The sequence below is a fragment of the Mus pahari genome, chromosome 2 (genome assembly GCF_900095145.1).
Source record: "Mus pahari chromosome 2, PAHARI_EIJ_v1.1, whole genome shotgun sequence".
NCBI lineage: Eukaryota > Metazoa > Chordata > Mammalia > Rodentia > Muridae > Mus > Mus pahari.
The window spans coordinates 29301927-29329856 of record NC_034591.1 but is presented as its reverse complement, the minus strand read 5'-3'; the positions used below and the strand labels follow the sequence as shown (position 1 = coordinate 29329856).

Genomic DNA, 27930 nt, shown 5'->3' with positions numbered 1-27930 from the left:
CAGCCTGACTGGGGTTCTGTTCTGTTGGAATTACTGCTGGCAAGGCATATCCCCAAGTAAAAAGTCAGCAGGAAATATGCCGTTATTTATATGACATTTTAGCTTGTTTAAGTATCCTTTACTTGATCGTGCTTTAGATTAATTCTGGCCAAAAGCTGCATTCAAAAATATTTGCCAGTGTTACCTGCCACATCAGACATAAAAATTAATTTTAAAAGTGCTTTAAACAAGTTATGAAAGGCACAAACAAGTCTCATCTCCACAGGATGGAAAATAAAAGGAACAATTATATAGTTGGTAAAGACTTCTAAATAATAATTCCTGAGAGAGGTACCAGATACAAGAAAAGTTTGTCCAAACAGCATTAAATTTAACTGTTACCTATAATTAACAATGAGTGAGTCTGGGAACAAAATATTTGAAAATGCATGATTTACAGAATGCTGCCAACGCTTTGAGTAAATTAGCATTAATAGTGAAAATGGTATTCAGGGTCAACCATTTCGAAAGGAGGCAATGGGGACTTGGTATAGGGCTGATTATCTATAGAACTCAGTATGTAATGTAGTCAAGGCCCATAATAATTGGAAATGTGGTTAATTAGTGCACTTTGGGGTGAGTGCCATTCTTATTCTTCTTGAGGAAACATTGCCAATTATAAATAATATAATCACAGGAAAGTTTTCATTCGGCAACTGGAAGGCTGGTTTGTAGCATATACATATTAGCTGAGAAACAACGCTGAGCAACAGTATTTCTTTCTTTGTTAAGGCAGATCTGTTCAGCATTGTGTTCTAACAGGTGTGGTGCAGAAGGTGATTCTAAACTAACCACTCCAACTGTAGTGATAACAACATACACTGTCGGGAACAGTCAGAAACAGAGTCTTTCTAGCTCTTCTGTCACCATTTAAAAACACAAATTCTTCATATATATATATTTATATATTACTGTATCAAAACACATTTTAGCAAACTTCACAGCTCTTTAAATGCTTGTTTATAGTCATCCATTTGAAGATTTCTATATGGAATGTTCACTTCAGATGAGTTCCTCACTGGGATTTCAGTGTTCCGTCAGAAAGGCAAGAGTCCTTCAGTACAGTGTAGACCATTTAACCTCAGTCCACTCATGGGCTGCTTTCAAGGGTTGCCTAATTTTATTTTTGTATCTTCCTTTTTGCTTACTTGATTAATTTCTTTTAGTATATTCTCAGGTAAGGCAGGTTGATATCTATATGAATAACCATATGGACGAAGATGATAAACGAGGTATTCTAATTCATACATAGTTGTAGAATCAACATAGTGAAAAGAAACTGCAATATCAGAACAGCAACCAGGACCCTAAAAAAAACAACAGAAGGGGAAAGAAACTGTTAGTAAGTGGCCCATAGCCCACATGTCATATATTCACACTAGTTTCAAAATACCGAAGAGTCAAAGCTTGAGAAGGCCAAGGTATCTAACCCATCAGATGGTGTAAGAGGCCAACAGTTCTTTCAGTCCCTAAGAAGCTAAAACCAAACCTGCAACTGCCACAGCAAATGAAGCTGTATTTTCTTATATAATTTTGTATTGCTTAACCATTTAAACATTTTGATTTTTTCAAATTAAAGGGGAAGATATTAAAAGAATAAAGCTTTGTCTGACAGTTTTGGTAGATGCCTAAAATATCATTCTTAACTGTATTCTATAAATAAAATGCATTCATTAAACAAGACCTATAGTTGTTGTTAAGAAAACAAAGCAGCACTTTGTGGGTGACTATAAATTACTAGAAGACTTCAAGTTTCAAGTCAAAAGAAAATCCTCAGATATACAACTGTTGTAACAATCAGATGCAAAGTTACATTTAACAGTTCTCAAAGGGCTGGGATACAGCACATTAGCATGTCTGAGGCCTTAGGTTCAGTATTGAAAGCAAACTATGTATATTCTCATATATGCCAGTTAAGAAGAGTAAAAGGCCAAGCAAGATAGTACCAAATATACTGACTATGTAGGGGAATATTTAAAAGAGACGTAACCATCTGGATATGGAAAGATGGCTCAGCATTAAGAGCACTTGTTTTCTGGCATAGGACCTGGGGTTTAGGTCCAAGCACCTTCATACATGGTGGCTCACAACCATCTGTAACTTCAGTACAGGGATCCAATACCCCCTCTTCTGATCTTCTCAAGGTACCAGGCATACACACAGGCAAAACACTCACACAAAGTAAAATAATTAAATCAAAAACAATGAACAATAACATACAATGATCTAAGGGAAACTGTAAAATTTCACCAAGGACTCTTAAAACTTCTTGGGTAAAGATATCATTTTCACTAAACTAATGAGCTATACACAAAAGAAAGAGACACAACAGTTGCCAAAACACTTTGAGAAAGAAAAGGAAGGAGATCAATACATCCTTATCAGTTTAAAAACATTTTAAAGGTAAAAGGTTCAAAACAATGTGGGCCAAATCCAAAGAGAACCACCACACAGAATTAAAATCCCAGACCCTGACCTTCCTATAGGTGATGCTCTCGGTATACAATGAAGTTGCACTATAAAGAGTCTAAGAACTGAAACTACAACAATTTGGAAAAATCTCCATCTAAACTATGCAGTTTCAGACTAAAATTAATGCAAAAAATTTATCTGAAATGAAGAATAAATTAGACTTTGTCATTCTGAGCTACACAATTTTGATCATTCTGACTATCTTATACCCTAACTTGCTACCTAAACACTTTTGTAACCAGGTGTAATGGCAAAGCCTGGAATCATGGGTACTCAGAGGTTGGATGATCAATAGAGGTTCAAGGGCAGCCTCTTGTCTCACAAAAAAGAACAACAATCAAAACAAAACAAATACACCCAAAGACTCCAAAACAAGACCAAGATCTATATTCTCAGTGATGATTACAGAGAAAAATATGTATATTTAGAAACTCTTTGAAGACAATAATTCATACTGCAAAGAAAAGAATTATTGAATGATAAATGAATAATGGAATTTTGGTTTCGTTTTTCTGATAAAGAATGGGTAATTTTAAAAGATTTATGCAACTTGAATACTTTCATTTTTAGAATCTTCAACCTATTAGAATATGTTTTTTATAAGGGCGACAAAATTTTGCCATCCATTTAAAAGCCACTATGATTCAAGTAGAAGACACTGTATCTATTTTATTCATATAAGGCATTGCTAAATGCAACCTTTTTATAAAGCACTCTTTAAAAGAAGGAAAGACACTGCTGATAAAATGGCAAGCATACTTTTGCTACTGTTGTACATGCCTGGAATATCTTACACTCTTTATAAAATATTATATGTATCTGGGTATATATGCATTAGATGATTTATAATGATGAATTTGAATATATTTTTATATGGTAAGGGGTTTAGAACTTAAGAAAAAACATCAAAATTTTCTTAGACAGAAAATGAAGCACTGGCTTGGAGTGGTGCCCTGAAGTGTATTAGTAGTACGTTAGGGCCAGAAAAAGGTGGCATAAAGAACTAGTAACTTGTCTAAAAGCATTACTAATCAATAACAGAGTCTGAGAAGCTATGTTTTATAATCCTTTGAGTAATTTACTATGGTAGGCATATAGATTTTCTTGAGTCAGCAGCAAAATGAATTAATTACAGCATATTCATATATTAAATTATCACTTAGAACTCAGATGAATGAAGCAGAATTATATCAATGTTAATAAAATTCAATGTGTAAACATAGAAATTTGTAAGATGTGTAAGGTATAATTTGATCTTAAAATCTAAGAAACAATGCTGACTTATTTATGCACATATCAACTTTCAGGAAAATATAAAAGCTTGCAATGGTAATGAGTAACATTTAATTCCTGGTAGTAGTGGTTAGAGGAAAAAGATAAGAGAACTAGATATAAGGGCACATGGGCCTTAACTGTCTATAACACTTTTATTCTGAGAATATCTGAGGCAAATGTGTCCATAGTTTTATACTTGGGAAAGTTAGATATATTCTTCTGAGATAGTTTATAGATAAGGCAACTCTCTCAGTTCTGATTTAATGTACATTAAGACAAGAACTAGAGACAAGCTTGTCTTTAAATACTGTCCTGGGATATACTACAGTGCAATTAAAAGTAAAATGAGAGAGACAGATGGCACCCATTTTACACATGAAGAAACTGAGGCTCAAAGATAAGCCAGATCTTGTATTTTAAGATCATCCAACTACAGAATCTAGTCTTTCTGAACCTTATTTTTTCCCTGATAATAAAACTCATAGTCTAGATCTTCACACAGATATCTAGCCTTACCCAAAGTTGTCCAATGTCACCTCCTTAATCACTAAAACCATGGTAGACTATCCCACCTAAAGTCACACTGTCTTCATGGTTTTCTTTAGAACAATGGTTCTCCTTCCTAATGCCCAACTCTTTAATACAGTTCCTAATGTTGTAGAGTATGGTTCTCCCTTCCCTTGAGGATCATTGGCTGATACAGTCCACATGGGCAAAGGCTAACCAGGGAAGGGGCGTTTGGAAGTCCTGTGAGTAGGTATGGTGAATAACACACACCTGGCCCAGCTGCGGGGAGTCCTATCAATTTTACTTTGGGTGATTCCAGGCTTATAAAGTTTTAGGGGATGGTGGGTAGAAACATCCAGGACAGGCTGAAGGCTTAGGCTACTGAAGGCCGTATTACCATGGGGAAGCATTTCAGGAATCTCAGGTGCTACCTGAGCGGTTCTGTATCAGGAGACAGGAAGTTGACTCTATAATCTAACTGAGGCTACGTGGTATTTCTCAGGAGAGGCATGTGCTGGACTTAGAATTCCCCAGACAAGGCCAAGGAAGGAGAAGTCCAACTAATGATGGGTCTCTTCCATTCTGCACCGAGCCTCAGAGACTCCCGGGTCAATGGTAGACTTCACCCTTAATTAGCAGCCTTTTACCACACTGTGGTGATCCCTAAGCCTAAAAGTATTTTGGTTGCTAATTGGTAAATGTAATTTTGCCAGTTATGAATTATAATGTAAATATTTTTGCATTTAAGAGGTTTGCCAAAGGAGTCATGACCCACAGGTTTAGAGCACCTGCCATTCTCTCAAGTCGCTTCTTTCTAAGTATGCCTATTTACCTTGTGCCTCCTTATAGAGAGCATAAGAAAACTAAGATGACTGTATTAACTTTTATCTGCCAGTGACAGTATGCTAGTGGCTGGCCTACAGAGGTCTCAATAGCTAGCTACTAAATGACTGGCCTCTGTTCTCACCTGCTGTGTTACACTGTCAGTGCATACATAAGAAAAGCTCTGGTTATTGGTACTAACAAAACATGTACATATTAACTAGCCTTTTAAAAACAATTTCAGGTAAACAAAAGTCAGTCCCAAGTATTTATATAATACTAATAACTTCTAGTAGACTTACCTCTATGGGAGGATAATAGTTGTAATTCCAGTACCAAAATGTTTTGGGTAGATAACCTTTGATTAAGTGGTGTTCTGGTACAAATGGGTGGAAGGTTTCTTTCCCAACGGTATCTCTGGAATCTCCAGCTTCTACATTTATAATTTCCATGCACCTTCCCAGGGCTAAGTCTTCGATGGAGGAACTATGTGTACACTTTTCTGTTTTAAATGCATTAACAAATCTTCTCAAGGCTTCCTTGCTTAGGACATATCCCGCTCCTCCACTCATGTATCCCTGCTTCACATAGGGCTTAAATCTTCGCCCAAAGTAAATGGGTTGTTCAGGGTTATACTTTGATAGAAGCCACCTCAGATTGTCCACGATGACATATGTGTCGTCATCTGCTTTCATAAACCAGTCAGCATCTTCTAAATAATGGTCATGTACATACTGAAAAGCTTTGATTGTTTTCCAATATAGTTGTTCTCTGCCTTCTTTGGTTTTCAATCCCACGGTAGGGAAGTCTTGATTTTCTTCCGAACTCATAAATAACACTTTATTACAACGCTGGGCCCACGTAGCTTTGACATGTTTGGTCTTTTTCTCTAGATTTTGAGGGCTTGTCATAACCCAACAAAGAATTTTAACTTTCTGATAGAGGTTCTCAGCAACGTCTATGTTCTCATCTATCAAACAAACATTTTTAAAAGTTACCTTTACACAGATGTAAAACCCAAATACATCACACCAAAGAAACTTTTCATAAATAATTTCCAAGACTCTATTTACCCATCATTATTAATGACTTTGAGAAATGGGCACAAGTTAATGTGACCTGACACACTAATTTCCTGTCAATATTATCCACAGATCTCTAAAACATCACCAGCTCCTAAGTGCTTACTACCTGAATGGACTGAGAGTATCAATAATATCTGGGAAGCCCATTAGCAGTGAGGTGGCTAGCAGGCCCCACCTCAGGCCTAGCAATTCAGACTCACATGCCACCTCCCATTGTCTCCCCTTGCTACTTAAGACTACAAAGTAGTACTTCCCAGTATCCCTGGGAATGTCTCACTGTTGTGAATATGTTTCTAAAAGACAAAAGAATAAAAAGGGAAACAGAACAAGAAAACCATGCTGCTCAAGTCAGTTCATTGTTTTTGAAATCCATGAGCCAACTGTTATGAATTTGTACAAATACCCTAAGGTGTTCTTGAAGACTTTCACAATAACATCAGTTTCAGTTCAAAGCAAAGGAGTTACTGTAGAGTTGAGCGTTCTGGGACAATACTGTATACACCTCATTCTAAAACTCAAGCCCAACAGTTAGAAAGAGTACAGAGCAATGGGTAGAGGTTGGATTCCTGAGATTAGAACGGTGTTTCTGTAAGCTACCAGTTTGTAAAGAAATAGGAGGCTCGTGTCAGAATATAAAGTAGAATACCAACCAGGTTTGATGAAAATGGTTCCTAAACACAATAGTAAGCTTAGGGCCTGAAACCTGGTCAAAAGCTCCTTACCTGGGTATAAACAACGCTCAAGCTATCAGGCCCACAATACGATCAGCACTGGTTTAGAGGAAGGTACAACCAAAAGATCTAGACCAGTGCTTTTTAAAAACACACTTTTCTTCTTTGAGAGTTGTATGCATTTATATAATGTATATTGGTCATCCCTATTGATCACTATGTTCTTCCAATCCCTCCTAGTTTTATACCTCTTTTGTCCCAACTTCATAACTTCATGCCCTCTTTTCCCCCAAAGCAGAACTTCATTGTGTATTCCTAGCTGTCCTGGAACTTGCTCTGTAGACCAGGTTGGCCTTGAACTCACAGAGATCTGCATGTCTCAGCCTTCTACGTGCTGGGGTTAACTGTATGTCCCACCACTGACCGGCTCCTCTTTAGTGTTTTTATTGTCATTAATAACTCAAGTCCAGTTAGTACTACTCATATGTCATAAATCTGTGGTCCTATACCAAGGCTTTTAAATATATATATGGTGAAGGAACATTATTTATTTTCAATTGCTAGAGGCCTACCTATATGTCTATAAATCATTAGAAAGCATTCAGCTTTGGAATATATACAAGCCCTGCATCTCTATTTTTCTATCTATACAAAATTACTTTGCAAATTAGAGTTTTATTCCCGATTCCAACTTACTTAATCACAGAACAACATAACCTATAAGCAACACTTGATAAGAAAGCTCTAGTTAATCCTAAGGTACAACACTTTTAAATGTAATGGTCAACTAGTTGTTGAAGCCTTGGTCCTGTAAAAGATTAACAATGAGGTATAGTTAAGTAGTTAACTGACTGAAAGAGAACAGAAGGGGAGGAAGGGCATGAAAGAATTTTCAAGCCATGGAGTACCAGGAACTCAGTGCAGAAGAAGAGCTGCAATCTGCAGTTAGGAAGCATCCACTGCTCATGGGATTAAGGAATCAATTTTAGCCACACAGACACATCGCACAGACACATCACACCCTGGATGAACAGCAAAAAATGGTATAGTACATGGAGGGAAACAGGACAGCTTTATCCACACAGTTGGGGTCTGACTGATCCTCTCACTGTGTGCACATATATTTGATAAATATTTGTTACCTTTATGGACCACAAGATGTGGGTAATGCTAAAAATTACTCATCCTACTCTCTAAGCTGAACTCCTTTTTCTTCTCCCCACTTCCCAGAACACTATATTCTCATTTTCTTTCACTTTCACTTATTAGTTACTTTGTACTAGCTGTGAAATATGAACAAGACACATTTCTTACCAGAACAAACTCCAGTTTAGCAGGGAACTTGACAAGTAAACCAGGAATTGTTGCATAGTAAGAAGTGCAGGAGGATTGTTAAAATAGATTTATTTATTTCAAGTGTGTGGGTTTTTAGCCTGCATATATGACTGTAAACCACACGGCATGCAGTGCCCACAGAGGCTAAATGATTGCTCTGGAATTGGGGAACCTGTTGTAGGCCGCAATGTAGGTGCTGAAAATCAAACCCAGGTCCTCTGAAAAAAAACAGCTAGTGCTCTTTAGCACTAAGCCATCTCTCCATCCAATCTAACAGATGAATGTTGAAAGGGTTCTGTATGCTGAAGGAAAAGGAAGTGTGGGAGTATTACATGAGAGTCCCAAGAACTTGAGCAGAACAGAAAAGGGAGAAATACAGCCACCAGAAAGATGATGTAGAACATGGGTCTTCAGGAAAATTTCACTAAAAGAAAGAGCAAGAAGATGCATGGACAAATGTAACAGAATGCAGCTGTATGCAGGGAGCTGCCAGTCTAACACAGGAAAAACAGATGTGAGACTAAGAGATCTTGGAAGATGTATGGCAATGTAGAATTGTTACAACTCAGTAGCAACTGGAATGTTAAAAAAAAAGTCTCCAGTTTCATAGTTCCCAGTTTACATGGATGGTTGCTGGATAAAAATGAGAAAGTGAGGAGAATAATGTTCTAGGAGTAGGGAGAAAAAGGAGTTTAATTTATACATTTTGAGAGTGGGGTAATTTTTAGCATAATCCACAAGTGGTTCGTGAAGGTAACAAATATTTATCAAATATGTGTATGCACATATATTTGATAAAGTGAGGTCCCGCAAGCTTCTCAGTAATGCATAAGATTGGCGCTCTGCAGTAGAGTAAGGATTGGGCAAGTGACCTGCTCTGTAAGAACACAGGGCACCGCTGAACTACTGTGCAAAAACTGTCATGCAACATGATAACTGGCTACACTACACATGTGTGCTAGTTGGTAACACACAATCAGATTTTCATAGCCTAACCCTCACTCTCTGCATGAAGATAAAAGAATCAACTCTTAACTGAAGGGAGCTTTTCCATTTTGCAATTTCAATTATTTCTAGGCTACATGTGTTCTGTTCTGCCAAATCAATTTGCAGAGATGTTTGTATTATGTTAATAAATGTCTTTTCCCAATGTTTGGAAATAGATGAAGATAAACTCAGTAAGGAAAAGGCAGAAGTCAAAGTTTCAAGAGTTGGTGACATCACACAGCCAAAGGTAAAGGACAGACACTTAGAGAAACCTACATTCAAGGATACACAGAAGACTAAGCTGCCACCGGGAGAAGTCTGGCTTCAGTGATAAGAACCAGGAGAAAATGAAGTCATCGTTACATGCACTTACTTTTTTACCTCTGTACCTCTTTGACCCTCAAAACAAAAATGATCAATTACTGACAAAAATGCAAATTAAAACTTAAATATACATCTTAATGTTTCTTTATGGTAACAGTACTAAACAAAAACGAAACAGTTTAAATAAATCCTCACAAAACCGACCCTAAAGAAAAATTTCTTCAAGCTCATGTCTTTCTCTAGTGTCATGGTTTATGAACCATTTCCATTTAGAACTTAATTTTAAATTATTAACTTCTTAAACAAATCATGGGTTTTTCTCCCAAGGCAAATAAATTTTAAAAATCTTCATATCTAACACATAGGGGTCATTTTAGTCTATTGGTATAGAGAGCAACAAGATTTCAACATACTCAACAACTAAATCCTTCTTAGTAACACAGAGCATACCTTTATGCTGGCTAGAATCTGCATTGAAGTTCATTTGTCCTTTGAGGTGACTGTGCCCATTGTCATCTGAATGTCTTGCATGGGGATCATTATGAAGAATGTTATGCTGAATCTCCGCCTCTTCTCGCAACAAAATACTCAAGAGTTGAGAACATAAAAAAAATCCTATTGCTGATCCACAGAGGAAGACTAAAAAATTCAGCCAAGATTTAGAGGCCATTTCCTGGGAATGTATTTCTGTAAAAAAGAAAAATTGTAATAATTATAAAATAATTAATAATAAAACAAACAATTTTATAATTAGTACTTGGTTATAAAATTACTAAGTGATCTACATTATCATGAAGAAGTATTCTGAGGTTTAATTTCCGTTATAAGTTAATCCCTTCTGTAAGACAATATATCTAAATAGTACTAACTTCTCCTCACTTATAAGTTTACCTCTTTGTGTTGTTTTAATAGCCCTTTGTGGACAATTACAAGCAAATGGAAGATGGACTCGCTATTATTGGCCCAGAGCCTGGGACCTTCCTCTCACCAGGATCCTCCATGAGCCAAGCTTGTTTGCCAGGACAACTTCTATTCCTTCCTGGCCGTCAACTCTAGTGTCTTCACTTCTGTGTCAATCACTACTTACTCTACTCTTCAATGAGGAGTGAGCAAACCCTGACAGGAACTAGAACTAAAGTGCTTCAGGCTCTGTCAGCTACAGACTGTCTCTGGTCTTTCAAAGTGTCCAAGTTACATCTCTCTCAGAGTGCGAGGGCCTGACACCAGCTCCAGCTCCACCTCAGAGGATCTGTACTTCTGAGAGAAGACTACAGAACAGCTGGATGTCCTGAAGAAACACCATGAAGATGAGCTCGAGCAGCATGAAAAGGAGACGGAACGTTTGCACAAACAAATTGAGCCGCATAAGATGAAAACCCTACAACATGGAGGTAATTAATGGGTAGGGGATGGGCAGAGTCAGTGAAATTCTGGGATATAGGTTCTTGTTTTTGCAAATCTAGTTTTACTTAAGAACACCCATGTCCATTCCTGTGTATGATGGCTGTGCCTGGTTACAAATCAGCGCTGAATAACTACAACAGAAGTAAACTGTCCAACAAAGCTTCACCTAGCCCTTTGCTAGCTCCTAGTCCAAATCCCTGTTTTGTAGCAATTCTGGATGTAGACTCTGGATGCTCAAGGCTCTCACTGCTAACATACTGGCTTCCAAATCCCCAGTGCATCTGTCTGTCATCAGATTCAGTATGGTGCCCGGAACAGTGGGGGCTCGAAGAATACTTGCTGACTATGTCACAACCAAGTTACTCTCTTTTTAACAGTGTGTTAACAATCAACCACACGGCAGTTATAAACCCCTATGAGAAGGCCTTAAGTATATACTTCTCTAGGAGAAGTTCCAAAATGCTAAGCACCTGCCATATGCTAGTTCCCTTTCCATTCTCATAACGTGCATTTTACAAACAAGGAAACAAATGTTTAAAAAGTGAAGCTGGGGAAATAGTTCATTATGAAGATCAAAGTGTAGACACTAGCACCCATGTAACTTGTTATATGCAAGTACCTTTCCTTTCCTAAAAAGGATTTGGCCATCTGTGGACTGAGCTATTCTGGAGGAGCCCTAGAACCAATTTGCCACCAACAAAATTTTCGCAATTTTGACCACAAGAGCCTATAATTCTGACTGAAGGGGTCTGATGGCCTTTCCTGGTCTTCATTCAATCATCATCTACACGTACACACACACACACACACACACACACACACACACACGCAAAATAAATCTTTAAAAGTCAACAGGTAATACAGACTTTTCCATGACACTATTTCCAATACAATATAGTATAGCTATATTAGGCAGTATAAGTAATGTAAAGATATGATAGAAAGGTATTTGCATGTAACACCTAACATCTTCCCATGTTACATAAATGGTTAGCACAATTACAAAGCAGAGATTTGCACTCCTGTCTACCTGCTTAAGAAATGTCAATGTTTCATTCATTACATTCTTTGTTTACAAGCAATCACCATTAAACAGAAAGGACAACATGCATGTAGGGAGTCAGGAAGAAGAACTTAAAAGATTATTGGAAAAAGTCAATAATCACCACTATCACAGCCACAAAACTGAGAAAGCTCTACCACTATATTTATGGAATGCTTCACTGGGTTCACCTGTATTTGTCATCAATGCAAATGAGAAAAGATGGACAAAGTATAACAGACTGTGAAGATAGCAGTAAAATAGTGAGACAGTGATAACTAGTGAGGGGAAGAAGAACGTAGTCAGGAGAGGTGAACCAAGTACTTGGCCCAGTTCTACTCTGGACAGTTAGGTTGTTCTTCACTCTCAGTGGCAAATTGGTCCTAGGGTCCCTCCAGAATAAGCAAGGCCACAGATGGCCAAATCTTCTATAGAAAATATACAAGTCTCCTACATATACTCAGTATAGTTAAAGAACCCATAATATTGTATACAATATAAATGATGTTTTATAGATTTTATACTTTATTACTTAGAAAAAAGGACAAGGAAAATGATTGTATATGTTTATTACACATGCACTTCTCCAATAGCTTTAATCTATGGTTGGCTCAATTTATGGATATGGAATGAATGGATACAGAAGGCTGACTACTGATTTAGAAAAACAGTTGAGGTGGCAGTAACACTAAGCAAAACTCAAGGTTGGCATCTTTCCAGGAGAGATGCAAAGAAATACTCTGTGTTTTATAATGTGTTTCTAATTTTAAAATACTTTGGGATGCTGTCTAATGCTGCCATTCACACTTACTGTTCTCAGAGCATATGAAGGCTCCTCCCTTTCCTATTTCAAGGACTCCTATTTTCTTTCCTGTCCCTGCAATAAAGCAGGTAGAATGTATCCCCAAAGCCCAGCTGGATTTCTGATAAGAGCATGTCCACCTCTCAGTCTTCATGCTGCATGCATGCAGTAGACTAGACTGGAAGACATCATTCGGCCATGTGACACATTCATTATGGATGACATGCTTGCTTGGATGGGAGAGAGTTAGCTATCTGAAGTGCTTTCGAAGCCCTATATATATAATGAGAATTACATGAGGAACATTTTAAAAATACAGATCTTTAGGCTTGGAACTGTGACCTCAGATGCAAAAAAGGACTAAGAAAATTAAAAATCATTTGGATTTTAAAGAAAGGGCTTTATATTGCTGTTGTGAAGAAAAAAATTCAACCAATAAAGATTTGTGTAAAGGAGGAAACAACCCAAAGCTCACTACTCCAAAATAATCACTATTAACACATTTGCTAAGATCTAAAACTATGAATAGTAGGAGGTAAGAGAAAAGATAACTATGGCAAATGTCAAAAATATTATACAATAACAACTACATATAGAGGAAGGCAAAATGGCTCAGAGAGTAAAGTACTTGCTGTCAAGACCAGAGACCTGCGTACTGGAAGAGGAAAAATGACTCTTGCAAATCGTCCTCTGACCCCCACATCCAGGGCATGGTACACATGTACGTGTGAATGCACACACATGAGTTAAGTACAAAAATGTACTAAGAGCTTTATATGGAAAAACTGATGAACTTATTTGCATTTTACAGATGAATGCAGACAGTTCAGTAGCATTGTATACCACACTAGCAAACTGAATTAAGATTTCTGACTCTTAACTGCTTTGTTATAGTTTTAAAGAATTGAGATTACACTAGTCATACAATTTCAAAGATTTAACACTGTGAATTCTAATTCTTTGAACTTATAAGAAAAAAGAAAATGAAATTAATCTAAAGAAGTTAAATATTTAGAAGGATCTTTCTCTAAATAAATGATTCTTTTTGAAGATAGAGAAATTATCAAAAACATAGTTTTGTTTTTTGTACTTGAATTATAGGCAGCATGTTTTTGCTGGGAGAAATATGAAAACCCATATGTACACTCTGCTCACACTTGACTTTCTTAGTTTTATTTGGTGTTTGTTTTTAACTGTGATTGTTCCATTGCCACATCTTGGATCTATGAAAGTGGACTCCAAGTTCATCACCAGTCATTTTATCAGAGCTTTTCTCACTGTTGTCACATGTCACCATCCAGAACTCAGCAGCTAGTTGTGCCAGTGCCAACTGGTACTACACTGCAATTCCTGCAGGCTCAAGAATGCCTGTTATTGACTTCATAGAGAAAGTACAACTTGATACAGTATACTTTTTTCCTCCAAATTTTGTAGATATTATAATTACACCACAGTCTTCTCATATGGGTACTACACAAGTATTTACCCCTTGTAGAAGTTTCTTATTTTTGCTTTCTGTAGACGCAGTTGTATCATGTATTACCACCTTTTCAAACATTGTGTATTTCTGATAAATTGAAGGCTGTGATGGTCCTGTACTGAACAAGTCTATTTTTTCAAAAGCACCTGCTCACTTTCTATCACTGTCACAATTCAGTGATGTGCCCAATTCTGGGGACTAGAATTGCAGGAGCAGTGCTAGGAACCTAGCTAAAGGTCTTATGCATGCCGGGCAAGACTTTCACTTATTTTGAGACAGTTTTACTCAGTAGTTTAGGCTGGTCTGGAACTCCTCCTATATCCTGAACATGTAATCCAGTTGTCTTGCATTCCAAACAGATAGGGTTACAGGCCTGACTCATTGTTATTACATATTACGGTGATCTGTAATCAGTGATCTTTGCTTTCAGTATTAGTAGTGTCTTGGGACACCATGAAACACTCCTGTACAGGCCGTGAACCCAATAAAGGTTCTTCATGTTCTGAATGATTCACTAACTTCTTGTTCTCCATTTCCTCCCTTCCCGCCCTTCCCTAGGATCCTTAGGGTTCAAATGAAACAAACTCTTGCACACACCAGTTTAAATTAAAAATTGGAAATAAATATACTTAGTAAAAAAGTCATGTCAAACCAGGATTCTTCTACAGCTAGCTAAGAAGTAAAACCAAAGGAAAGGTTCTCGAAGCAAACTGACATTCCTACCACTGTGTATACATGACTGACAAGAGAATTTAAGTTATATTGCTAGTATGAAATGGTGGACTGGTTAGAAGATTCACTGTGGTATTCACTAAGCCAAAGTCTAATTTAGAGCAAGGCCCTAACTTAATTCTAAAAAGGCCAGAAGTGAGTAAGGTACACAAGAAAAATATAAAGCTAGCAGAGGTTGGTTCATTGGGCCTAGAGACAGTGTGACATGGAGCAGGAAACGCTGGTGTAGGACTTATCCAGATGACCAAGCTACAGACAATGCTGCAAGTGGCTAAGTGACAGCATTTTCAGTGTATATGAAACAGCCTTCTACTAGAGAAAGCTGTCACCTAAGACTTTCATAGATGGAGAGGAGATGACAATCCTGGCTTCAAAGTGTCACAGAATAGGCCTGATTATCTTATTAGGGGTGAATGCAGCTGATGGCATTTAACAACCTCAAAAGTATTTCCCCCAAATTATCTTTATAATTATACCAAATGTACTCTCCCTGTGCTGTGTAATTGAAATAACAAAACCTGGTTGGCAGTACTTCCTTAATCGTGGCTTAAGGAAGTACCTGCTACTTAGGAAAAAAAGCCTTCTTTTAAAGATATTACCATTCATTGCCACTGTGCCTAGCTTCCCAGGACTTGCTGGAGATATAGAACAAGCTTAATGCTGTTGGCACACCTAACACAGCATCCATTCTGAAGCCTGTGGATCAATGAGAAGCTCCAAATCTTATTTAAGAAATACAGCTTTTAAAAGAATGTATCAGCTTTAGACGGTGTTCTTCCTGATGAGTCTTGCCAAAGGAAACTGAAGCCACTTGGAAAGGACCAAGGATTCAACATTCTCCATGTAAACATGCGCATCTGAGATTTGTGGGAGGCATCTTATAAAAGCTGATTTGAATACTCTGGTAATTCCAAGGAATTCAGAACCAGTGGAGGCAGCATCTGAAGGTGGGGTAGGAATAGCAAGAGAACTAGAAGTGTAGACTGTAGCTGCTTAAATTGCATGTTAGGACTGGAAATGCAGTTTGACTATGTGACTAAGTGACTACAGTTTCATCATAAAATTTTAATGACTGAGAAGTGTTTCTTACAGAAGGGCAAAGAGTTTCTAGTGATGGAAACAAATCCAGATGAAGACACAGTGAACACTACTCACATAACAACATAGGATTCAGAATATTCATCAATACAGCTGATAATGTATGGGGTTGGGGAGTCATGGGACTAGGAGGGTGGGGGGTGGAGCAGGCTCAGAGCCAGAGTGGAGTTAAGTTGTGTCCAATCCCCAGAAATGTATCCTAAGATCGGCAAAACTAGGATGGTTCCTCATCCTGCTTTGGGTCTGCATGTCCCAGGGCACAGAGTCCTGTGCCCCCACCTTTGCCCACGAGAGGTCATGTAGCCCAGTAACCCAGTAGCCTGGTAGCCTTGTTAAACTCCCTCTCCCTCTTCAACTGAGTGAAGATGCCAAGAACTTTTTCTTGAAAGTTCCTTTCTGTTTGCTTGTTAATAAGGTCTTGCATAGGGCAGGCTGGCCTCACACTGGCTACCTCAGTAGCTGAGGATCACTCCCAATACTCTCATCTCCACTCCCAAGTGCTGAGGGTACATGTAGCACCCCTACCCCGAGTGTTTTCTTTTTGTTTCTCACCCATCCCCCTTTCTTTCTTTTTCGTTCTTTTAAATTTTCTTTAAATTATCCAATCTCATCCTTACAAGACAGTGCTTCTATGTCAGCTCAAATCTTCTGGCAAACAACTGATGTGATTCCTCCACCTCCGTGGGATTTTGTCTTTCAAACTTGTTTGAAATGTCTATGACCTATGATCACATTTCAGTCTGTGTCAGCTTAGTTCATATTGAAGCAACCCAAATAAACGCTCTTCCTTAACCATTTTGTACCCTAATGTATCTTAAGAGTCAACCAAAATATTCTCTGGGAAAAAACTTTTAAGGAAGGAAGCTAGGGGTAACATGGAGGGGCATTTATTTAACTCATTTCCTCAAGGCAGCACTTGATCACTCCTCAGAATCAGCCTTAGGAAGGAAGAGAATGTGATAATAACTTCTACAGCACTTACAGTGGCAATTCAGCTGCAGACACAGTGAGGGCAGCTACATCCCACACAAAACAGGAGGAACTAGATGTTGGGACTGAGTACCAGGAGCTAAGGATCAGGGTGAAGGCCTCTGAACAAGGCTACCATGAATCATCTGCTACCATGATTCTGGGGAAGTGAAAGGTTAAAAACTATTTTGGATTTGTACTGTGGAATTCCCACAGGGAATGACACAGTAGATCATCTTACAATTGAGGCCCATTGGTGATTAGGCCCAAAATATGCATTAGCTGACATTTAAAGGAAAACGCTACGTAACTAATGAACCTAAGAATCACAAGTCCACGGTTCACCCTAGGAACGAGCCAGTAAGCAGCATCTTTCCAGGATCACTGCATCAGCTCCTGCCTCCAGGTTCCTGGCTTGTTCAAGCTCCTGCCCTGACTGCCTTCAACCATGAACTGTGATATAAAAGAGTAAATGAAATAGACCCTTTCCTTCCCAAATTGCTTTTGTTCATGTTTCATCACAGCAACAGAAACCCTAAGACAGGTGTTCAACCTATAATGGAGTTATAGTCCAATAAACCCACTGTAAGTTGAAACTATTTGAGTAAGGAGAAAATTTATTTAATACTCTGATAAACACATCATAAAATATGAAAACCACATTGAACTCTTTAAAATCCAGATGCAGGGATGGCTCAGTGGGTAAAGTGCTTGTTGCACAAGCCAGACCATGGAAGAACTCCCAAAGGAAGGGAGAACTGACTCCTGAAAATCGTCCTCTGGACCGCCACGCATGTACTGCAATTACTGCAGACCCATATTCACACACCACATACCATAACAATTTCCTTAAAGTTCTGTATTATCATTAAACAAAATCCTGGTACTCATTGACTCTCCATGAGGTTATGTTCTGATAAGCTCATCATAAAGACAACAAGTTGGAGACCGACCATTTGTTCTACCATAGAAACATAATCACTCAGGAATTTTCTCCTGTCTAGAGTCAAGTCTTCCAGAAGCACATACCAGTGCAACTGTACAAGAAAATAACAGGTATATGTATTTAAGAAGGTGTCAAAACCATCATGGTAATTGATAATTTGGCCAACTGTGAAGAGTTGGAAACACTTAAAAGAAATCATTTAAAAGTGGCTATTTGTGAAGTGAATCATATTTTTATATCCAAAAAATAAGTAATTATATAGAAAATAATTATAATAGAAACCAAAAAAGCTATAGGTAACAAAGAATAACTATCACTTTAAATGTACAAACTCTACATAAAGGGAAATATAATCCCACTAAAGGATGAAAAATAAAAATTCATTAAGTGGAAAAGCACAACAGTTTGACGCATGAGCAGTCAACAACAGCTTCTGGGAAAAGGGTATACTGGTGTTAGGACATTACACAGGTAGAATCTGATGTTAACTTTTTAGAACTCTGAAAACCTATCAAAGGCTCCAAATGTCCTGTGAAAGACTTGGAAAGTAATGTAAATATAGGTGATTTCAGTTAATTTCACCTCTTAGAAGTAACTACCGACCTTGCTCTGTCCTAGGTCTGCTTGGTAGGCAGCTGCTTGCAGAGCACGTATTTGTGAAATAGTTTAAAGGTTCTGGGAACAAAGGTGGGCAGGAAGAAGCCTGTCTTCTGAATGCCAGAAATGGCTGCCTACAACACTGCATGCTCAAGGACAGTGACAAAGCCGGTGTGTAGGACCAGATAACGTGAAGCTCAGAAACACCTCTGCTAGACTTATCCTTGACACAGAGTCAGACGACAGCAACCAAAACAACAATAACAACCAACCAAACAAAAAAACCAAACAACTACCCCTCCCAAATCCAACAACAACAAGCAAAGAACAAAACACCAAACACCAGGGAATGGGACAATCTGATTTCATGATCACATTATTAAATGGAAACATCTGTTTTGTTTTGTTTTTAAACAACACAGGGCACATAAATGAGAAAATGATTCATTCAAAGCAACAAGGAAGAAAAACTTAACTATCTTTTAAGATGGACCAGGCAGTCATTTATTAAATAAAGACCTTGAAGAAACAGAAGCCCTAAAAAAGAAACTCTAAACCATAACAGCATTATTAACTAAATTTAAAATCTACTAGACAGAATAAACCCAAATCTGAGCAGGCAGGATAAAGAGAGAAATGCCAAACCTGAAAACAGAACTGAGTCTGAGGAGTGGAACAGAGAGAGATGGATGTGAAGGCGACCGAGGTCTGGGTCACAGTGAAGGAGTCCAGCAGAGACTGGAGGGGGATAGCCAAAACCCACCAGCACTCCCCAGATCCAATACAAGATCACAGTCTTAGCACCCAAGAGGCAGACGAGACTCCAGGGAGAACGTACTCAACACTATACCAAAATACGTCTCATCAAACTGGAGGCCCAGGAGACAATTCTGAAACCACGAAAATGTGATTCATGGCCTACAAGTGACTGTCGGTATGATTATCATATTTCTCATCAGAAACTTTGGAGGACAGAAGGTAGTAGGCTGGTATATTCAAAGTGCTAAAAAGAAAAAAGTGTCAACCATGAATCCTACATTTGACATTTTTTTTCCTTTTAAAGTAAAAGGGAACTTAAGACATTTTGTGTAAACACTCCCAAAGCAGTTGATTACTACAGACCCACTCTGCAAGAAATGCAGAATATTAGAAAAGTACAGTGACAAAGTAAATAAAAATTAAATACACGGGTAAACAGAACACCTTATACTAGTATAACTGTGGTTTTAGCTCTACACTTGGTTTCCATAAATTTAAGAGACAGGCATTAGTATAGTTTTGACACACAATGCTTAAAGATGTAATTGTCAACCAGTGAACTGGAGGAGTTCTAGAAGAAAGGCATTTTGTATGCTATTGAGGTTAACCAGCATGAACTCAAGCTAGAGTGCTGTAGCTTAAAGATACCAAGTATAACTCTCCTAATTACCAGCTAAACAACATCCTCAAAGGGAAAGGACCCAGGAAAAGGGGGCTGGAAAACTAGGACAGGAGCCCCTCCTGGTAACGACTCTAAATGAAAATAGATTAAACTCTAATCACGAGGCACAAATAGGTAGAATGAGTAAACAAGACCAACTATGTTGTAACTGTGAGACTAACTTTAGACCCAAAGACAAATAGTTTGAAAGTAAAAGTATAGAAAAGAGACACTGCATGCTGACAGTAACCAAGAGAAGAGCGACATAAAACAATTATGTCTCTAATAATTGATCACTAAAACATAAAGCAAAAAGTATAAATATATTTCATGTTCAAAAACCGTAAAACTTCACACTGTTGAGATAGTGTTGAACTACAGTTCTTAACAAGATAATATACAAATTCAATAAAATTTTTAGTAAAATCCCAATGTTTTATAAATTGATATGGAATCTTGAGAGGTCTTAAGTAGTCAAAATAGTATTGAGTTTAGCAGCCCAAACACCCAAAAAAACACAAAGCTTTTTGCATCGAAATACTTTATCAACAGTTAAAAAAAAAAACAAAAAACAAGTGACTGAACAAAACACAAATCATATATATAATTTGGATTGATCGGGCAAAAGTTATGTGAGGAAGTCCTAAAAAAATCAACTAAAACAAAATCAATCCAACCCAAAATGGACATGTGACGTGAATAGTTCTCCAGAAGATACACAACAATCAATAAGTAAAACAATCCCTCATATGTCTATCATTAGTTAAATGCCAGTTCATAACTCATAATGATTGCTACTACCAACAATCAAAGGTAACATGTGTTGGCAAGAACATAAAGAAATTGGAATCTGTGTACGTGCCAGTAGAAGAATAAAACAGTACTGCTGCGGTTCAGTACAGCAGGCCCACAGAATTTAACTCTAATAATCACTGGGTGTGGTGAGGCTCAACATTAATCCCAACACTTGGGAGAAGCAGGCATATATCTGCCCGCTTGCTCAAGGTCAGTCTGGTCCACAGACTGAGTTTCAGGCCAGCAGTTATACAGTGAGACTAGATCTTGAAAAGGGGGCCAGCAGGTAACTGTCACATGACCCACTAATTCCACTTTGAGGTACATACCCTAAGGACTTGAAAACAGAGTCCCAAAGAGGTATTTCCCCCACACTGGTATTCACAGCAGTGTTAAAATGGAGTAAGGGTGCGGGACACATCTTTTGACAGGTAAATGAATTAGTAAATATATAAAGGATTTATTGACAATCTTAAAAAAAATAGGAGGAAGGCAATGTATGGTTTCCCTTACTTTAAGTAAAACTCAGTAACAGAAGAATTCTGGCTGACAGAGGTTATGGGGAGGTAGAATGGGACTTGTTTAAATGGTAGTGAGTTTCAGCTTCATCGGATGCACGGCTCTAGAGTCGGACAATGATGATGGGTGCATCAGAATAGAAATGCAACCACCACTGAACTGAACTGTACAGTTAAAACTGGGTAGGATTAGCATCTTAGGGGTGTTTTATCACACACATGCACACACACACACACACCAGGTGACAGTCTTCTACAGATCAATTTGTGTGTATAATGTGATCCCACCCCAAACACAGAGTTTTAGAAGTTAAATAACTGTGTAAAAAGTATTCTAAAAGCTTGGAAAAAAATTAATGAGTACAAAAATTTTTATGTATTTATTTATTTATTTATTTGGATCACATCACTATGTAGCCCTCCCTGACTGTCCTGGGACCTGTAATGTAGACCAACCAGGCCTGGAAAAATGAGTGAGTGCAAAGTTTTTATTAGATCATGTCACTATGTATGCCTGGCTGTCCTGGCCCTGAACTCTCATAAGCGCTGGAAGTAAAGGTCTATGTCACCATGCCTGACCAGGGAGTGGGTAATTCTTGAATGGTGAATGGCTGGTGGTTAAAACACAATGCATATTAAAACATTTACATCAACGTGTAGTGGTACACACAAATAATCTCAGCACTTGGGAGCTGAACACGAAGGGGTGGGACTTGAAGGCCTGCCTACGGTCAGCCTGGGCTACCTTACCTCAAATACACATACGTTCTCTTTTTCATAACCAAATCAAAACACAAAACAAACACATCAGAGGTGAACTGAAATGATTTAACAATTTAATGTTGAGACGGACAGGCCACAGTGTGTTTTAAAGCATGTCTATTAATAACAGATTAGCTGAGCAACTCAGACTACAGACTGCTAGAAACGACATCATTTCAAATGCCATCAGTGAGACAGGTCTTCCACTTCTTGCATGGATGACTGATCATTATGCATCCAAAACAACCTCAGTTTCCAATGGAGTGTCAGATAAGGGTATACAGGAATAACATTCCACAACTATCTTATCTTCGTGTTCTCCAAACACCAGGCCAGATGTTTAACCTTTTGACACCCAGACTCTGTAGTTTTAAAACTATTAAATACTGCAACAGTAGATTTTTGCCTCAACACCAGCCTTCTCCAAAACCTTACAGTACTGATGTCTTCTTCAGTGAAATCTCCTATTTCCCCAGCTGTACAGTCTTCTTCACTGCAGCAGCAAACCAATCACCCTAGCCTCGTCCACCACCAGACAGGCAATGAGGTAGTTTTCATCAGACTGAAATGGTTTGTGGGAAAAAGGTGTATGTGAATGTGTACTACATACTCCACACAGCACTGGACATCAAGGAAGGGATGGCTTATTCAAGGCAGCCTATGAAAATAATCCTTTGGAAACCACAAAAGCAACCAGCTGGGTCCTTTGCTAATAATTAACAATTACAACTTCTAAGATTTCAATATTTTAAAAACAGGCTAGGAGAAAACATCTTTTTGCATATTTTTATGGTGAACTGAGAACTTCCTAAAACTCAGAAGCTGGGTCCACTGAAAAACAGTTTCTTCAGTGGGCAAGTCCTGGAGGCAAGGCAATGTTTCCTTATAACATGCTTTAAAACGTATATGGCATAAAGACACAAGTGATTAACAACACACAAAAACGAACACAAAAGACTCAGAGGAATACAAGCACTGTATGTAGTCAAGGTTATTCAATTTCATCAACAATTAAGGAAAGGCAAATCAAATGAAGAGAGTCTGTTCCTAAGCTGGCATACTGGCAGAATTTCTGGTTTGTTAACATACAGTATTTATTAAATGGCACCATACAATCTTCCTTACAACATACTTTTACTGTCGTTTCAAAGAATATTTGGCAATTATCTTAGAAGCTTAACTGAATATATTTTGAACAATCATTTCATGATCAAAAATTTAACTTATGGATAAATTCATAGACGCCTTCCAAGATGTTCATGAGAGCCATATGTTCAGATGTTAGTTCACAGAGTATTATGCACTGCAGCTGGTAAGAACAATAACCTACATGTGTTGGTGAAGAAAATATTTGCACCTGTGGCTAACATTTTTAATTGCTAATAGGTTGTTTTGTAGAAGTAGAGCATGAAAACAAAACAAAACAAAGAGAATGAAAGGGAACAAACCCCCTAAGGAGACACACACACACACACACACACACACACACACGTCTGTATATGTAAAACAAAAAAGGTTTTTACTTTTCCTACAAAAATTAAAGATATTTATTTATCTAGAGAGTAAAAATAAAAACATGCATCCCCCTCCCCATTTCTTCTCTTGACCCTTCTCAGAACTCCAAGATTCAAAGTCACATGAACTCAAATACAGGCAACTCAAACTCAACAGGCCCCAAAGCAAGTCAATACCTTCCTTAAATACCTGACCTTAATACAGGTAATTAAGTTACCAGCAGTGTGCGCCTCTTTCACTAAGATTCATCTGATTACTGAAACTAGTAATCAGGGGGGCAAACAGTGTGTATATGGGGATTGTTGTGGATCAAACCCAGGGCCTTATACACGCTAAGCAGACACACTACCAGAAACGCCCCACAGACATTCCTAATGTTTCACCTACTCTCACTCAAGCCCAAGTTCCAACTTCTAATCTACCCTCTTCCCTGTCTACTCTGTTACTTCACTGTCAACTGTAAAGTCCTGAGACATAGAACCTGCTTCCCTCCAAATGTGCCACTCTTTTTCAACTTGTTTCTACTTTACCAGAATGATCTCTAGCATGAAAAAGTGGCCATGCCACTCCACGAATCCTCACAGAACTCTACAGCCTACACATGTGAAATGAAGTGTCCTTAATATAAAGCCTCTCCTGGATGACTGTGTCTACATTCCAATCTCACCTTTCACTAAGCCAATCAATACTCCTGACTGTCAACAGATTCTTAAACATCCTAGTTTAGTCAGCTCCATAGCTCTCCTGTGCCATCTGACTAAAATGCCCTACTTCCTCCACGCCTCGCGTTCTCACCTCAGTAAGTGCTCTTAAGTCACATTTTCTTAATCTTGGTACAAGTAGCAGTGTGAGCTAGCTTGTGGCACTGTTGTGGGGGCTGTCCTATTAACTCTACAGATATTTAGAAGCTTCAAAGCCTGTATTTACTAGATGACAGTAGCATTTCTTCTAGTCATGTCAATCAAAGTTCTATCTGGACGAGGATCAAAGTCCTCTTTGGAGGAGTACGTCAGCTTTAGTCAAGAACCACTGTACATCAGACTCTGACCTCCAGCTGGCCCTTGAGCAGCCTCAGTTTTTCACTTCCCTTGTTTCCCACCTAAGAGCAAAGCATCCCATCCCCAATCCAGAGGAGTTTGAAAATGTGCATCTCTCACAAGTTCCCTGGTTGCAGAGCTACACAGGGACGATGCCTTGTGATCACAGGGGCAGAGGCTGGAGTGGTTGTAAAAGAAAGCAAAGGACAACCTTAGACACAGGAGCTTACAGTAACAGTAGATTCTAGAACCTCTGGAACACAGCTTTGCCAGCGTCTCAAATGGGCCTTTGTTGGTAGCCTGAGAAAACTAACACAGTAAACAAGTGACCACAGGGAGCTCTATATATTTCAATTCCATAGCCAAGATGTGCGTCAGCAGACAGCTTTCACTGTAAAATAGTCAGGTTTCCAAATTCTGAATCTCTCAATACTGCCTCCCCAGGCCCTTACTCCACTTCACACTGCAGGTGCAAGGTAATTTGTTTGAAGTTTCTGCTTGGTGTCCCCACCTTCGAATGGGACTCCCTGATTCATTAAGAACAGCTTCCTGCTTCACACCTAACAGAGAAAACAGTTGCAGCTGAGTGACTTACAGCGGCTCAGGCTCACCCCCAACACCAGGTGGGGAGTGACATTTCAATTAGATGCAAAAAATTAAGTACACTTTGTCATTTGTTTCTTATTGGATTGAAAGATAAAAGGCCAACTTCACATTTTATGCAGCAAGTCTTGTTTTTCTTTAAGCGAATAAAAACAAAGTGTAATGACAAACACGTATATGGATCTCACCACTTGGCATGTTAATTTAAATTTTTAATTTTTAAAAAGACCTTAATCCCACCAGATTTGGTAATTAAAAACATGTATCTTTCTTTTATTTTAAACTAGCTGTTAAAATCTCAAAGTCCTTTTAAAATATCTGGACTGAAAAGCCAACTTTTGAATGTAATAGGTAAACAGGAGCATTAAGGTAACAATTTCAACTCACATTTGATTCATAAATTGCAACAAAATTCCAACCACTACTTTCACCAAAGATTTGACTTTATATTATCATGGGTTATAGTTAAGCTGCATAACACAATTTTCATTTCAGCAAAATCAACACACAAGCAATATACAGCACATACTTTTGAATACAATTAGCCAAACATTAACTCATTACTTTTAAACTGCTTGCTATTAAAGTTATTCACAACTGTAGGCTGATTTTTTTTTAAGAGCACAATGCAGGGAGAGGGAGTTTAAGTGGGAAGTGGCCACAAAGCATTTGTAAACTGCTGAGTCCTGAGTAAAAAGATAGAGGAAAACATAAATTTGAAGCAAATCTGAGACACTGAAGTTAGTTCTCCACTAATGCTGAATTTTCAGTGAGTCATACTTGCCTTCCTAAGTCAGTTTTACTTAACATATGGTGAAAAGAGTTAACTGTTTGGTAACTTCAAACTTTATATTCATTTAAACTGGACAAAAATATATACTAAGGCTGGCAGAAATGCTATACAATGCTTACAGCACACAGCAACGTGTGCACAAGGCTCATTTGACATTTATCTGATATGGGACTGGAAAACTACCGTTTAAATACTTTCTAAAAACTCAAGTTTCCACTTCCAAATCCAAACTTCCGCCAGAATCAAACAACTTGTAGTGTGCACAGCATTTTTTCTTGGCATCCAGGCTGAGCTAACTGTGGTCTATCCTCAACTTCCTGCAAATTCCTATATTTCTGTCCCTTTCACATTGCCTACTCAGTCTGAAGCACTTTAGTTCTAACTTTGTAACTTTTAAATTCAGAATACGTTTTTAGTCAGTATGTACTAAAAGGCAATACCGTGAATACAAAGATCTAGATTGGCAAAAAAAAAAAAAAAAAGAAAGAAAAAATCCAGAAAGTGAGGGATCTTAGAATATCCTAAGTTCCACGCCACTTGTAAGAAGAGTGTGGACCGAGCTCAAAAGCATTAATCCCCGATCCTCACTCTTAAATTAGTTAATTTAGAAGAGTATCTAAAGTCAAAGCAGTTTAACTAGCCAACATCTAGGAAAGCCATCACACTTTGTTACCAAAGGGGAAAGAAAAATAAACAAACCACATTTTAAAAAAAAAATTTTTTTTTTCCTGCGCGTAGCAAGCCCCCAACACACCTGGCTGGTTCACTCAATCAACGAAGGGCAGGGAAAGTTCCAACCATAATCGACCAAATCGACCAAGCTGACGGTCCAACGGCGGCAGGCACTCGGGACTGGAGCGGCCGGAAGGTGCCCGCACCTGAGTGCAGACAGCTGGCGGGCGCCGGGCGCGCGGAGGCCGGGGCGGGGCGGCGGGCAGGACCGCTAGGCGCTGGCCCGCCCCGGGCGCCTCGGGCCGGACACGCCGGGCCGCGGAGAGCGCGAAGGCGGCCGCTCGCCCGCCGCCCGAGACACCTGTTTGGCCGCGCCGGCGCGGACGCGGACGGCGTTCCCGTACCCTCAGTCGCCCCGCCGCCGGCAGCCGAGCCCCGGGACCCGCAGCCCTCGGGCGCCTCCGCCCGTCGTCCCTGACATCAGCCGCGGCTCCCTCTCGCCCCTCCCGGAGGCGGGGAGGAGGACGACCTCCCCCTAACCCCGCGACCTTCGCTGCCCTGGCCCGCCGCAGCACGGGCAGGGGCCGCTAGCCTGGGCCGCCCGCGGCCGCCCAGCTCATCTCCCGGCGCCGGCGGCCGAGGCGGGCCCGGCGCGCGCTCCCGCCGCTCGCTCCCGCCGCTCGCTCCGCCCCTCCCCGCCGCGCCGCCTGGGCCACGGCCCGCCTACAGCGCAGCCGCCACCCAGGGGTCTCGGAGATGCTGACGTCGCGGCTGCAGCAGCGGCAGCGGCAGCGGCAGCAGCCCCGGGGAAGGGCGGGGCCTGGGCAGAGTGGGCGGGGACACCGCGACGTGCAGATGCGGGGATTGGTCGCCGGGCGTTTGCCCCGCCCTCCTGCGGAGGGAAGTCCGGGCTTCCCGGAGCCGAAGGTTTTTCAGCCCCCTTCTGGTGAGGTTTGGTGGCGCACGCCTTTAATCCCAGCACTCGGGAGGCAGAGGCAGGCGGATTTTTGAGTTCGAGGCTAGCCTGGTCTACCAAGTGAGTTCCAGGACAGCCAGGGCTACACAGAGAAACCCTGTGTCGAAAAAAACCTAAAAAAAAAAAAAAAAAAAAAAAGAGGTTGGATGTTCTAATTCTCTCAGGAAAGCAGAGAGCGAAATTGGCAGGGTCTACAAGTAGAGAGCTGCCTTTTAATCTGTGGTCTGTGGAACAAACCTTCCCGTCACGCAG

General features: G+C 39.4%; 1 protein-coding gene across 1 annotated transcript; it reads right to left on the bottom strand.

Moving 5' to 3' along the window:
- Nucleotides 1-349: 349 nt before the first annotated feature.
- On the bottom strand, nt 350-27332 carry C1galt1 (core 1 synthase, glycoprotein-N-acetylgalactosamine 3-beta-galactosyltransferase 1). The gene is made up of 4 exons (XM_021190521.2): nt 26785-27332; nt 9968-10204; nt 5418-6085; nt 350-1346 (listed from the first exon to the last, which is right to left on the bottom strand). Exons 2-4 carry the CDS (start codon nt 10185-10187, stop codon nt 1143-1145), a joined length of 1092 nt encoding a protein of 363 aa, XP_021046180.1. The 5' UTR covers nt 10188-10204; nt 26785-27332; the 3' UTR covers nt 350-1142.
- Nucleotides 27333-27930: the final 598 nt, after the last annotated feature.